The following is a 13,662-nucleotide window of genomic DNA, read 5'->3' as shown; positions in this document are numbered from 1 at the left end:
TCTAGTGGTTGTTTAAACAGTAGAGTATGCTGCCAGTTATCTCAGCAGATAATGGACAGTCTTAATGCAGTGGAAATAAAACAGGGTAGTATCTAATTATGTATCTGACATTTTCTAGTGTGTAACTTTGTCAGTTAAACTACTCAAATGACTAAAGTTAGGCAGTACATTCATTTCTTTCCTGAGGTACTTCAAGGTCACTTCACCTTGCACTAAATTGTTCCAGCACTAGACTGACAGAATTACTGCTTCAGTTGTTAACACTGCTGATCTTCTGGAATTTTCTAGTCAGCTGCCTCTCACCTCAGTGTCTGCAGGAGAGCATATTCAGGGTCATTCTTGTGCTGATACAAGCCCACCTGTATCTGGGGGTCCTGGAGGTTGCTTCAAGCAGGTTTCTCTGAGGTTCCTTGTGGAGCTGATCGGTAATGCCTTGTGAGAGCACATAGCACAAATGAGGTTGTATGGGGAAGTGAAAGTGATAGGGCTGGGTCCACACCGTTTGTGGTAAATGGAGTTAAATCCAGCTGGAGGCCAGTCACCAGCAGTGTCCCCCAGCGCTCAGTAATGGGGTAAGTTCTCTTCAGTATCTTTATCAATGATCTGGACAAAGGGATTGAGTGCACTGTCAGTAAGCTTGCAGTGTTGATCTGCTCAAGGGTAGGAGGGCTTTGCAGAGAGATCTGGATAGGCTGGACCGATGGGCTGAAGCCAACTGCATGAGGTTCAACAAGGCTAAGTGCTGGGTCCTGCACCTGGGGCACAACCTCATGCAGTGCTACAGGCTGGGGGAAGAGTGGTTGGCTGGAAAGCTGCCTGGCAGAAAGGGACCTGGGGTTATTGGTCGATAGCTGGCTGAACATGAGCTAGCAGCATGCTCAGGTGGTCAAGGCCAACGGCATCCTGGCTTTTATCAGGAATAGTGTAGCCAGCAGGACCAGGGAGGTGATCATCCCCTTGTACTCTGAAGTACATGTACAATGTACTCATGAAGCTGCACCTCAAATACTGTGTTCCGTTTTGGGCCCCTCACTACAAGAAGGACATCAAGGTCCTGGAGCATGCACAGAGAAGGGCTATGAAGCTGGTGCAGGGCTGGGAACACAGGTCCTGTGGGGAGCGGCTGAGGGAACTGGGGTGGTTTAGTCTGGAGACGAGAAGGCTCAAGGGGGACCTTATTGCTCTCTACTGCTACCTGAAAGGAGGCTGTAGTGAGATGGTGATTGGCCTCTTTGACTGAGAAGCGATAGGCCTCAAGTTGTGCCAGTGGAGGCCTAGGGTTGATATTAGGAAAAACTTCTTCACTGGAAGCATTGTGAAGCATTGGAAAAGGCTGCCCAAGGAAGTGGTTGAGTCACCATCACTGGAGGTATTTAAAAGAGGTAGATGTGGTGCTTAGGACTATGGGTTAGTGGTAGACTTGGCAGTGCTATGTTAACGGTTGGCCTTGATGATCTTAAAGGTCTTTTCCAACCTCAATGATTATATGGAAAACAACTTCTGCATGTTCTGTAATACGTTTACAAAATGAAAAGCTTGAAACTAAGACACATGCTTCTTTTTAGACTAATCACTGCTGAGATGGTTAGAGTTCTTTTGGTGGGGGATGTCCTTGTCCCTGTTCTGAAGTAGGCAAATGAAAGTTCTGAAGATACTTTGCATAGAAAAGCAATCTAAACAATACATGGGCATCCCTCCTCCTATCTCAGATGAAAATACTCTATATTTAGAAACCATACTTAAGAATTCTATCATACACTAAAACCCAAAGAACCCAACTACCAGTTCTCATGTTTTCAGATGTTTTTTTAAAGTTAAAGTAAAACCAGCCTAAAAGGTGGCCAAATGCATCTCTTCCCTTTGAGACATTGCATTTCTGCACACATCACTTCTGAAAATTGTCTTTTAGCATTGTGTACCATTACTGGTAAGACTAACCTATGGAACTTGCCTCTCCAATCAGCATGACTGGGTAGTTTCAATGGTTAGGCATGCTCTTTGGACTATGATGTATCAGATTAGAACACTTAAACTGATGCTTCAAACTGCAGCATAATTTACAGATAAATAGTCAGTCCTTAAGAGGTCAGTTTAAGCTGTACCCTAAAGTCATGTAGCACTTTATCCTGTGCCTCAAATTAGATCCACATTTAAAAAACCATATTCCCTCCCTCTTGTGAGGATCAACTTGCAACTAAACGTTGGTGATTCTTCGGTTTTGTAGACACTGGTAACTTGTACAACAGCCTTTCCTTACTCAAGTGCTTTGCGTTTGGATCTGGAAAAGCAGATAAGTAATTAATGGGTTATTTTGTGGGTTATACCCCTATCATGTAACTGTCATCCATTTACATTTTAGCCACTGTATGGACAGGGTTGTCTTAAAGCTACCTCAGGGTTTAAAACAGTCAAAAAGGACAGAACGTGCAGTCTGTTGCATTTGATTTGAGTTATGTGAAAGAGTAACTTTTTTAAAGCCTCATTGAAATTACTACCTGAGTACAGTGAAGAAATTAACCCTACAACGGGACATGTTAAATGTTTGCTGAGTCTACTCTAGATGGTTCTTTTTGTACTTTTTTTTTAAATGGGTCTAAGATCTTTACTGACTGAAACAGTCTTGTTGACCATTTATTATCCTGTTTTGTTTATGCTGTATAATAAAGTTGATAGGACATCTAATACATGCTCTAATATTTAAAATCAACCAGGCCAGTCTTGTATAGTAGCTAATCTATGTAGCTTTTACCTTTCTTTACATGTTGTTTAGTTCTTTACTGTATTTTTCCTATTTCAACCCCCTGTTCTGCATAAATGGTTAAAACCCCAAGCTTATGTATTTGCAATATACAGATGGATGTGGATCAAAAATCTCTGAAAAACACCAGCAGTTGCTCTTCTGTTCATCCTTCACACCAATAAAAGCACTGCCATGCTTGTTAATAGACGTTTAAATAAGGATTACAAACTTATGGATTATGGTCAGAGTAAATCATTTTATTTAACGGAGTGTAGCAGCAACATTAACTATTCGATAAACATTTCTCTACAGTTAAATGTGTCCACTTAAGTCACTGAAATGCTTTCCATAGGAACACACTATCTAACGCTCACATAGGTCATTCCTTCCTTATGCAGAAACCTCAACTTTCCAGCGTTCAATTGTGTGCAACAAGCACTGTAGAAGCAAGACATTACAAGGTATAAGTGTGTAATAAGCATGGTGGACTACAGGAAGTTAGTATATGAACACAAGATATAATTAGGAGCAGCATAAGCCAAATAAAGGTCTTCAGTATGCACCAAGGTAAAACACAGGCCAGATTAATTGATTCTAGCTCTTAAATAATGTTCTGTAACCAACTTTATTATTGGTGTTTCTTAGATGAAGCACAGCCAGCAAGATTGATGGCAGTGGGACAGCTATATAACAGGTAGCTGTCAACTCAATTGCAAAATAATAGCAGATAATTTTTTCTAAGGCTGCTACCTCTATGGCCGCTGCCTCACACCTGTTTTATTCTTCCCTGTTGTGTACAGGGTACAATGCCTTGGAAGTTTTTTCCAGGTCACATTAAACCCCTAGAGATGTAAGGTAAGCTTTTGTAAAGCTCACTGTTTTCATAACGTATCAGTGGACAGCTGAAGTATCAACGGAATCACACAAGTCATGCAAGACAATGGCTATATTCCTGTTTTTTAAAATATCAAGATACTGGAAATAATCCTATCTCAAAGCACACAGATGCACCTGCAACACAAAGACCTGTAAAGGTCCTGACAAGACCAGTGTTAACATGCACTGGAAATAAATCAAAACACATTTCTTCTCATAAAAAAAAGTCTTATTCTCTGTAATGCAGTGTGCTTATGTGAACCCATAATCCTTCATCTTAAGACAGAAAAAACAAAAAATACCTTTAAGGAAAAGGCTTTGCTTACTGGAATAATACACACTTAATAAAAAAACCTGTCTCTCTCTTGTTAACAAACTGTATCAATGAGTAACTCCCTCAAAGTTTTAGAATACTTTTTTTTTAAATGTAAATGTTTATCTATTGACCTCTAATACCCACTTTCAGATTTTAAGAGTCAGCTGTAAACATGCTTCTCCTTGTCACCTGGCCCTGAAGTTATCCATGTTTTATTTTTATGAAGAACTTTGTACATATTTCTCCATTTCTTCTTGGTCATCTGGATACTCGGTAAGATCCAAAGTCAGTACCTGACTGAACATACCGTTATCATGCTGAAAAGAGGAAGGATCACAGAATGTAAAACATTTCTGTTACTTGAAGTAAACACTTCATAAATGACTGCGATACAATAATGAGCTTGAGTTACCAAAGTGATCTTTTCATCAAGTCAGTACATGCAGTTACTTCTGAAAACAAAATAGTTCAAACCCAACAACTTCATATATAATTCACTAGTAATTCTTCAGGTGTAAATCGGTACTTCAACAGAACCAGCTTGTGTTAGTTAACAAAACTTAAGTAATAATTTTTACCTCTGGACACACTCCAATCAATGCATCTGCTTTGGAATAAAACTCTTCCTTCAGAGAAATAACTATCATTTGAAACTGTTCACGTGCCTGCTCCCTAATGAAACTTGATACCTTTGGAAAGAAGCCAAATGATATAGTTAGTTCTCGCCAACTGAAACCACACTGTAATTACTATAATCAGGGAATGGTGAGGAAAGAACTGAACTACATTAGCAACAGAATTCAATGATTCAGTTGTGAAATAAGCAAGATAAAAAATAGAAAACTGTCTTAAGACATACACTGCATATTCTTAAGAACCTCCCTCTGATTTGCTGCTTTATGATAACAATCATTCACTCCAATGAATAAAGCTACGGAAGAACATCAGTGCCAATGAAAATTATTTTATGTATTAGAATTTAGAAGGGAGGTAGAAATTCCCAAATCTGAAAAAAAAAAAAAAAAGTGAAAAAGCTGTTACTGGTTGTTTACTAGTCTGCATTTAATGTTAGTCCACATTGTAGGTGACAATTTTTTTTTTCCGATGATCTGCAAAATGAAAGGTACAAATATTAAGCTATAAACTGGAGACTGAATAAGGCAGCGCCCCACAATATAAATTACATAGTAAAGGGAAACAAGTACTTTTTTAGTCAATCTGTACAGTTTTATCCATGTGTGGTGGAAGATACTATTTGAGGAACAGCCTGTAGTGAATTACATCATTAACATTCAATTTATGATATAATTACAAAAAGATTATTGAACATCTGCTTTAGCAAATCTTTAAACCAGAAAAACATAAAGAAAAAGATTTCTTCATTCAAAGCATAAAAACTAGATACCACAGAGTACCAGCAACATATAACATTTCCACGTATCATTTTTGCTCACTTGCTGTATTAAATGCCTGTGAAGATTTTAGTGCTTTTTAGTATCAGGCTGATAAAAACTGCATCTTACTGATAAGGAAAGAGATAAGGAAGACCCTAGGAGCAGGGAAGCATTTAAGTTATACGTTCAGATCACTGCCATTTTGATTTTGCTCATTCTGCAGTTTAAGACACTTCATACATTCTTAGAGCGTAGTCTTAACTCTCCCTACAGGCAGACCTAGATATATATTCAAGCTAATGAAACAATTATTTATTTAGGAAACCACTATTTTGTTACCCTTGTTCTGCATCACATGCGCAGCTACTCTGCAAGTAGCTATCGGTTACAGCCTCCATCACAGGCTGCCTGCTTTATGTTGCGTATGTGAAAAGAGCAGCCATTTTGGTAAACTCCCCCAGCCCCTTCCATGCTTCTAGTGGCAGGAGCAGCAGACAGGAACTGTTTGGTTAGCAACTGTTAACGTGACTCTTTTGGAAATACTTAGTGAGCTATGAATGTGTTTTTTAATCTAAAGAGAAGTAAATCAATCAGATCAGAAATATGTTTTAATTAAGAAACTAGGCTAGTCATTGCTTACAGCATTCTGAGAAGGAATATTGCTTAGCATATTCTAAGATACAAAGTGGACATTTCTTCTGTCAGAGGTATCAGAATAAGCCTACTTGGAGAGGCGAATTGCAGAAAACTCACTGCTGTGTCTATCATCAGTTGTGTTAAGGCACAATTTGTAGTCTCTATGCAAAGTCAGAACGTTACCAATGAAGCCACGAACTTCAATGAATGCATACATAATTGACGAGAAAGGTAAGACAGGAGAACTTGGAGGCACTCTGGTTAACTCTGTAGCAATCTTCATCAGCCAGGATACATCTGACTCCAGAATTAAGAATAACATCCAGAAAACACAGTACTAGTATTTAACCAAAATAGATCATCTTCAACTGCTGTGATAAGCCATAGTGGTCCTGAGTGAAAGGCTAATAACTAGAAAAGTATCCTGTTAAAAAGCTTGGATTATGAAGGTGTTTTGTGATCACTTCATTTGTAATCTCATTAACAATCATGTAATTGACAGGCTAACTCTAATGCTTGCTTAGTTATTTTCATTACAGTTCTATTACATCTAATATAGTATTGCTGAAACATGGTAGACTGTGTTAAAACACATGCAGCGTACATCATCTCCTCAAAAGTAGTGGATGATGGGTACCCCTCATGGACTTGGATCCTGCGAAACGTTTAAGGAACTTAGGTTTTGGAAAAGGCATCTCCCAAAGCTTGAGGGGTGAGTAACCTCTGAGAAGGAATTCTTCTATCCAGCAGGCACAACTAATGGATCTTCCTAAGCTGTTTACTACAGAGGTACCCTCCAAGCAAACTCTGCAGTGTACTTGACACAACACAGTTAGATCCAGTAGGAAAACAAACCAAAACTGTTTGGTGTTCATAAAATTGCTCTCATTTATTAGGTTCTACCAAGACTGACATCACTGTTAATACTGGTAGAAATATCTCTCTTACTTTTAGTAGAAAGGAATATTTCCATAATTAAAAAAATCCATGTACATGTGGAGATCTTTTTGATTCCTCTCCTAAACAAGGTCTTCTTGTACCAAGTCTTGTCTTCCCAGAGACTGACATCTATAGTTGGCAATCTTTCTTTGTATTCTGTCATAATTTTCTTTCTAGTGACTAACTACTACCAAAAGGAAAAAAATGAAGCAAGACCAACTGGAAGCTTTTTTTCAATCAAGCAAGAATTCTAAAAAGACTGGAGTGATAGCTCTTAATTGGTGCTAATAAGGATGAAAATATTTAGTAAGCCAATCAAATTAAATATATAAAATTAATCTTCAGTAATAGAATGACTTGATTTTGAACACCCAGATAGACTCCTTTCTGCTTCTTAGTATTAAGGGAACACAAAGGGTTTAAAAATTCCAACTAAACAAACCCAGTCACAGATGACCTTTATGTTCGATTGTATCACACCCGTTCACGCTGCATACTTTCACAGTCCTGATCTATTTTTTCAAATTCAGTTTTGAGAATGATTAAGATACTGTTAGATTTATGAATTTAAACCTAGCCTTAGTCAAACACCTCATATACAACCATTATTTCTGTTCTAAACATAACATTTTGAAATGGGTTAACGCAGCATAATCAATCTCTTTATCCCTATAACCTCTAAAAATAAGTAGCCATCCTTCTGCAAGACATACCATTTTACTGCAAATAAAAGGATAAGGTAAAAGGGACCAACTTACTTTATCAATGTTTGTGTTATCCAGGGCAGCATCTATCTCATCTAAAATAAAAAAAGGTGCTGGCCGAAAACTGTAAAAGAAAATACACTATTTTGCATTTAGGTGCAAAAATATTAATAAACATTCCTATTACTTTGCAAGTCACTATCATAAAATTCTCATAAAAAGTAATGACAGGTAAAGGATTTTAGTATGTGACTGCATACTGCATTAGCAGGTTTGTACATAAGTATATAAGCATATAAGTATGCTTTCTTCTTGCCATTTAAGCAACAAATGCTTGGATAATACCAGAATTTTTTACCTGTGTATAGCAAATATAAGAGCCAGAGCCGCCACAGTTTTTTCTCCTCCTGACAAACTGTCCATTGGCATAAAGCGCTTTCCTGGAGCTACGCAGTTAAAGCCAATGCCTTCCAGATAAGGCTCCTCGGGATTTTCAGGACTAAGGAATGCCTGGAAATGCATACATTTCAATATTAATGACATTTATAAAATTATTACAATGGGTATTTTTTAGATTAAATACTGAGTGAGCTAGGTTTGAAGCTGGTAAATCAGCTTCATTTATTGAAAACACTTGTTCATCTGAAGAGCAGCGCTATAAAACTTCCCAGTGAACATTCCTCTTAATTAAGAACAAGCAAGGAGGCTAATTAACAAAACTATTTTGAAAAGGCTCTGCATATTTGTTATTTACAAACTTTTAACTACTAAATAATTTTTTTTTTCCAACCTTTTATGTAATTTTTTTTTTCTAATGGAAACTAGACTATGAAAACAGTTTTCTTTATGGCTTGGAAGTAAAGATTGTTCAAAAACTACATTTTTTTTTTGTGAAACATTAGTTTATAAAATCTAGCTTTGAGTTGCTACTACAGTTCATACTACCTGAAGAAAGATTTTAATAAAGGTAGGCCTTCCCCTATACTTTGTATGTCAGTTCCCACATTTAAAAATTACAACTATTATTTTAAAGTAATGGCTATTTTACTAAAACATTAAAAAGTATGACAGATAAACTAAATGGTACACGGTTTATGACAAAGTCAAGATCTGCCTATTATTTAGTCTAGGGTAAAAGGTATGGGACCAGTAATCATAAAGAAAGAAATACTTGACTATACAGTCCAACCTAGAAGCAGAAAGGATATGTTTAAAGATATTTTAGTATTTACTGAATCTAAATTAAATAAATTTAAATATATAAAGCATTTACTGAGTATCTGACTCTGAAGGAAAACACAAAATCTGAAGTTTAAGATGACAAAACTTCAAGCCTGCACTCTAAACATTCAACCACCTACTGAATCTGATGTGACCGAAGTGTTTGGGTGTTTCCTCTTTACTTTCAGCATTAATACTGAAACTGGAGCAAAGATTAATTGTGACATAATCTTTCGACAGATCCCTTAAAAGTTACCAATATATTAAATCTATCGTTTTAAAAAGATACTTAAGAGGGGCATAAGAAGTTTCAGAACATCATATAAAAAAACAGCTAATTGATTATTTTTATAATTATCAATACTAATGATTAAGTATTTTGAATTATTTGTTACTGGTAACACTTCAAGCTCACATATCTGTCTGATGTCAAGCACGGTCTGGTGTATTATTTTCCTCCGATCTTAAAATTCTTAAGTCATTATTACTTGTGTAAGTTTCTCCTTCAGAACTGAAACTGTCTTAAGGATACTAAAAACATTAATAAGTTTTCTTATTCTGCATAACAAAGTTTTAAGTACCATTTTAAGCCAAGTACCAGAGAACATGACACACCTGAGCACTACTGTTTCTGCAAAGTTTTTTGTAGATCTGATCAATAGCTATAGAGGCATGCTCAAAGCACTGGCTAAAAAGCTCGTATCTCCTTTTTTTAACCTGTTCAAATTCTTGCTTGGATATTCTGGCCTCCTTTCTGCTGGTCTCAAAAGCTATGAAAAAAACACTAAAATTATTCCATAATAAGCCTCTAAGAAAATACACAGAACAAATATGTATTGTACCCCATAACAAGCATCAAAGAAAATACGTACTACAGAAAAAGGTTCCAATGCACATGCATGCAGCATATCAACACTATGAGTTTCCTTCCAGACTTCAACTGGTGGCCCCCAGAACTAAAAAGTTGGGATGTATTCAGTCTGCTCTATGCCACATTGCTCTGGACTAAGCAACAAAATTTTGCCTCCTAATTGTTTCTTTACGCTGGGTGGTCTAAGCAGCACCAGTGTTTACTGCTTCAGAACTCCTTGGTTTTGGTAGCATTTTAATGTCTGCAATGTTCTTTGAGGACACCAATAATTTTGTAGTGATGCTCATGTCTGTGATTCTGGGCAAACTTTTAATTATGAAAAAAATAACAATTTTACTGTTAAAGTCAGTCATTTTTAGAAAATAAGTAAAAATACTTTATAATGCCATTTGGCCAAGAAATCGCTTGTGATTGCTTGTGCAAAGTGATTCTTTGCTACCCATACAAACTGTATTTAAATAAAATACTGCAAAGTATATTTTAAACACTACTTACATATAAGTAGAAAGACAACTAAGGATAAACACTTAAGCACAAGAAATACCTCAATACCCGAAAGAAGCAAAACCAGCAAGATCGACCCCAGAAAAAAAGATAATTTTAATTAGGGCGAGAACTCTCACAGCCACTGAAGAGATGAATAAGACTCAGTGTTACCGTCCATTGATTCTTGGAACTTGTCCCGAGCTATCTGTAATTTCTCCAATGCTCTCAGGTTTGGAGCAGCTGTCTTCATTAATGTACTCTCTTTAGATTTTATTTCCTGCTGCATCTGGTTCAGATGAGCCTCTATCTCTTCATCAGACTCCAGGTCCTAAAGAAATAACACCAACAAAAAAAACAGAGACATAAAATTTGCTTTTAGGCCAAGACATTTCAACATATACAACAAACAGTCATGGTTTCTGGAGAAGCACCCACTCATCTAATAGTTTTATCTGGAAACACAACTAAACAAAAAACTCAACCCAGGATCTTTGCTCTCCAAATCAATTTAGCAGGTCCTAAGTATTGTTCTACAAGACCTGTAAAAACAGACATTCCCTTCAGCATAGAAGTCCATGTTTAAATACAACACAGGAGGGACACTAGCAGAAATCATTACTTGATTTCTGAGAAAAGCTTTCAAGACACGTTCCTGAAGATTTTTTTTGAGGTAAGTTAAAATGACAGACTCCTCCTTGTTCTGCACCTAACCTCTGATATTTAATTATTTTCCTGATTAAAAAGAAATATATACACACACAAAATCCTGCTAAGAATATGTGACTGTTACAGAGGGAAATTCTAAGTCTCAGTTTCTGAAAATACTACAGAAAGATGGTGCAGCTCCCTCACATCACCTCTTGCAGCCAATCCCTAGTTTCTAGAGTTTTGTGTTGTAATCTATTGTGGTGGAAATTAAAGGCAGAAGGTAAAGAGGAAGGAAAAAAAATCAGTTATATTTACTATTTCTCTATTCTATTCTTATGGTTTAAGTAAGCTTTAAACTAAATTTAGTAACATAGTTAACTGAGCTATCTAAAAATCCCACATATTGCTATGTACGATTGCAAAACCAAAACAAACACATACGCACACACTTTGGCTTACCAGTGTTTTAAAAAACTTTCAATTGAAGGCTAAGGTGAGGACTAAATAAATGTCAACAAAATATTTCAAATAAAAATAAAACTGTGGTTATTTTAAACAAGAGATTACCTTCAGGTCATTTGCTAGGCCACTGTAGTCTATCTTAATTGCCTCTTCCCTGTCATAGATAGTTGTAGTCTGAGTGCCTTCTGTTTCAGTTCCTAGCTATAAATACAGTGGACATTCCAGTTCAGAAATATGAAAACAGTGAAGTTTTAAACTCTTTAAACAATACATTGAAAGGACAGGAAAAGACGAGACAGTTGTAACAGGGTATGAGCTAAACTTTTCACTGCTCCTCCCTCATCCAAAACTTAAGTAACTTAAGATCCTACAAATCTAAGGAAATAAATGCACCTTTTATATAAAGATGAAAATATCTGCCTATTTCAGTTTAAAGCTAAGATGAAAGCAGCAGTAATATATTTGAAATCTATTTAGAACAATTTGCACAATGAAAATCTACCACTCTCTCCTGATGGGAAATAATTTACTTTTCTGTAATAATTCATTCCCCTTTCAAGAAAAGGCTCTGCAGTGTGTAAGTCAAGGCATTTCTTCTATTCAGTTGGCCTCAGAAAAAAATCAATTCTGTTTAACACAGGCAGAGCATCTTCTGTACTCTATAAGTCTCAATTTCAAACAGCTACCTACCCTTGAATGAAACACGTATCATTATCAGTTCCTTTCCCAAGCTTCTTTCTCAGAACCAAATATAATAATAATGTCCTCTCAATGTTATTACCCAGGAATCAAATTTGCTACTCCTACTGCCTACCTCCTTATTTTCTGTCTTCCATATTCATGAACTGATAACTGAGCTACCTACATACTCTGATGATTATCAATTCATCTCTATCCCCTTCAGATGAGTGCCTATTTCACTGTCTTCATTTTTAGCTTCTGACCCACCCATTTATACCTATCCTCCAACAAAAGCACCTTTCTAAGGAATGAGCTCAACAAGATTCCTTCCAAATTTGCAGACACAACTCCCTCAAAAGCAATAGTGCCTTTTTTTTTTTTTTTCAATAGTGGAGAAAGTATAATTTCTCCTCACAAGGGATTGGCTAGAGAAAGAGAGAAGACTGAGAAAAATAGTAAGGTTCAATCCCCTGCTAGCAGAAATATTTCTATTTTAGCCTATCCCTGATTTCTGTAAGTATCTGTATCTACTGAAGACAAAAGGAAGATTTTAGACCATATTCATGTTATGAATACATGATTAACCAAGTATTATCTCGACCCATGTACGTGCCACATTTACTTATGTTTGACTTGAACCTCGTATGTCCTCTTATGTCTATCTAGAATACTCCTTCAGGCCAATTTGTACCGCTGATTTTAGACATCTTGCGGGAATACTTTTCAAGCACAGGCGAAAACACTTGCAAACAACATTTCGGTAGACAAAAATAATAGACACCTAATAATAGACACCTGAATGGTATCTATCTTACATAAACATTTTAAGTACCTCTGCTTCACTGATATCATCCAGTGATCCAAATAGGAGATTTATTCTCAAGTCCTGCACCTTGCACTCAAGAAGCATATTATGTCTTCTTAATCTTTTATCTTCCAATGAGGTTTCTATAGCTGCAGCTTCCTTTTGTAATTTTGCAGCTTCCCTACATAAACAAATGGCACAAAACCATTAAGAGCAGCAGCATCACTGCCAGTAACATCTACAGTCAAACAGCACGAAAACCAGTTACCTTTGCAATCCCCATCAAAAATAAAGAAAATGGGTACTTAAATTTCTCCATCCCCTTTGTCACCTGAAAGCACCAAGATCCTACAAGTCTGTGTCAACATACATTTTTTAAACATCATAAACCTAACGATTAAGAAACAGTACATTAAACACATTAGTAATAAACAAGCATGAGAAAACTGAAATGTAGACTGACTCTAAAGCAGTTGACTTAAAAGAAGGATAAGGACAAAACAGTGACCCAAAATTAACATTAGTTTAAGGTATCCAACACTTGAAAGGACTGGAGAAAATTGGAACGCTAAAATCAGAAAAAAAAATCTCATTAAGTAAACTAGCTGTACAACCCAAATGAATATATGAAACTACCAGCAAACAACATGTGCAGTAAAACACTTCAAGAACTGTTTAACATCTTTTAACATGCTCCCCTCAAATCAAGTTGTAAGCTAGTATGTAGCTAGTAGAAATCAATATATATTTATCAGGAATTACAATAAGAACTATCACTAGGTATATAAACTATACAGAATAACATTTCTCATTATGGGATGCTCTCATGAGGTAATCTCATCCACATTACTTTTGGGAACCACATATGGAAGTGGAAGCCGTT

At 36.4% G+C, this 13,662-nt stretch overlaps 1 protein-coding gene across 9 annotated transcripts in view; it reads right to left on the bottom strand.

Moving 5' to 3' along the window:
* Positions 1–2,448: 2,448 nt before the first annotated feature.
* The window catches only part of SMC1B (structural maintenance of chromosomes 1B), a 39,204-nt gene continuing 27,990 nt past the window's right edge, over positions 2,449–13,662 (bottom strand). For 6 of the 9 annotated variants that reach the window (XM_080555896.1, XM_080555900.1, XM_080555901.1 and 3 more), the window contains 8 exons: positions 12,807–12,960; positions 11,399–11,494; positions 10,355–10,511; positions 9,442–9,596; positions 7,964–8,115; positions 7,660–7,729; positions 4,511–4,621; positions 2,449–4,249 (listed from right to left, as the gene is read on the bottom strand). In XM_080555896.1, the coding sequence (XP_080412022.1) occupies positions 4,151–4,249; positions 4,511–4,621; positions 7,660–7,729; positions 7,964–8,115; positions 9,442–9,596; positions 10,355–10,511; positions 11,399–11,494; positions 12,807–12,960 (994 nt within the window). In that variant the 3' untranslated portion in view covers positions 2,449–4,150. The other 3 variants (XM_080555899.1, XM_080555898.1, XM_080555902.1) reach the window with 3 other exon arrangements.

This window comes from Anser brachyrhynchus (assembly GCF_964034855.1).
Source record: "Anser brachyrhynchus genome assembly, chromosome: 1".
NCBI classification, from domain to species: domain Eukaryota; kingdom Metazoa; phylum Chordata; class Aves; order Anseriformes; family Anatidae; genus Anser; species Anser brachyrhynchus.
This window is presented reverse-complemented; position numbering and strand designations above follow the sequence as displayed.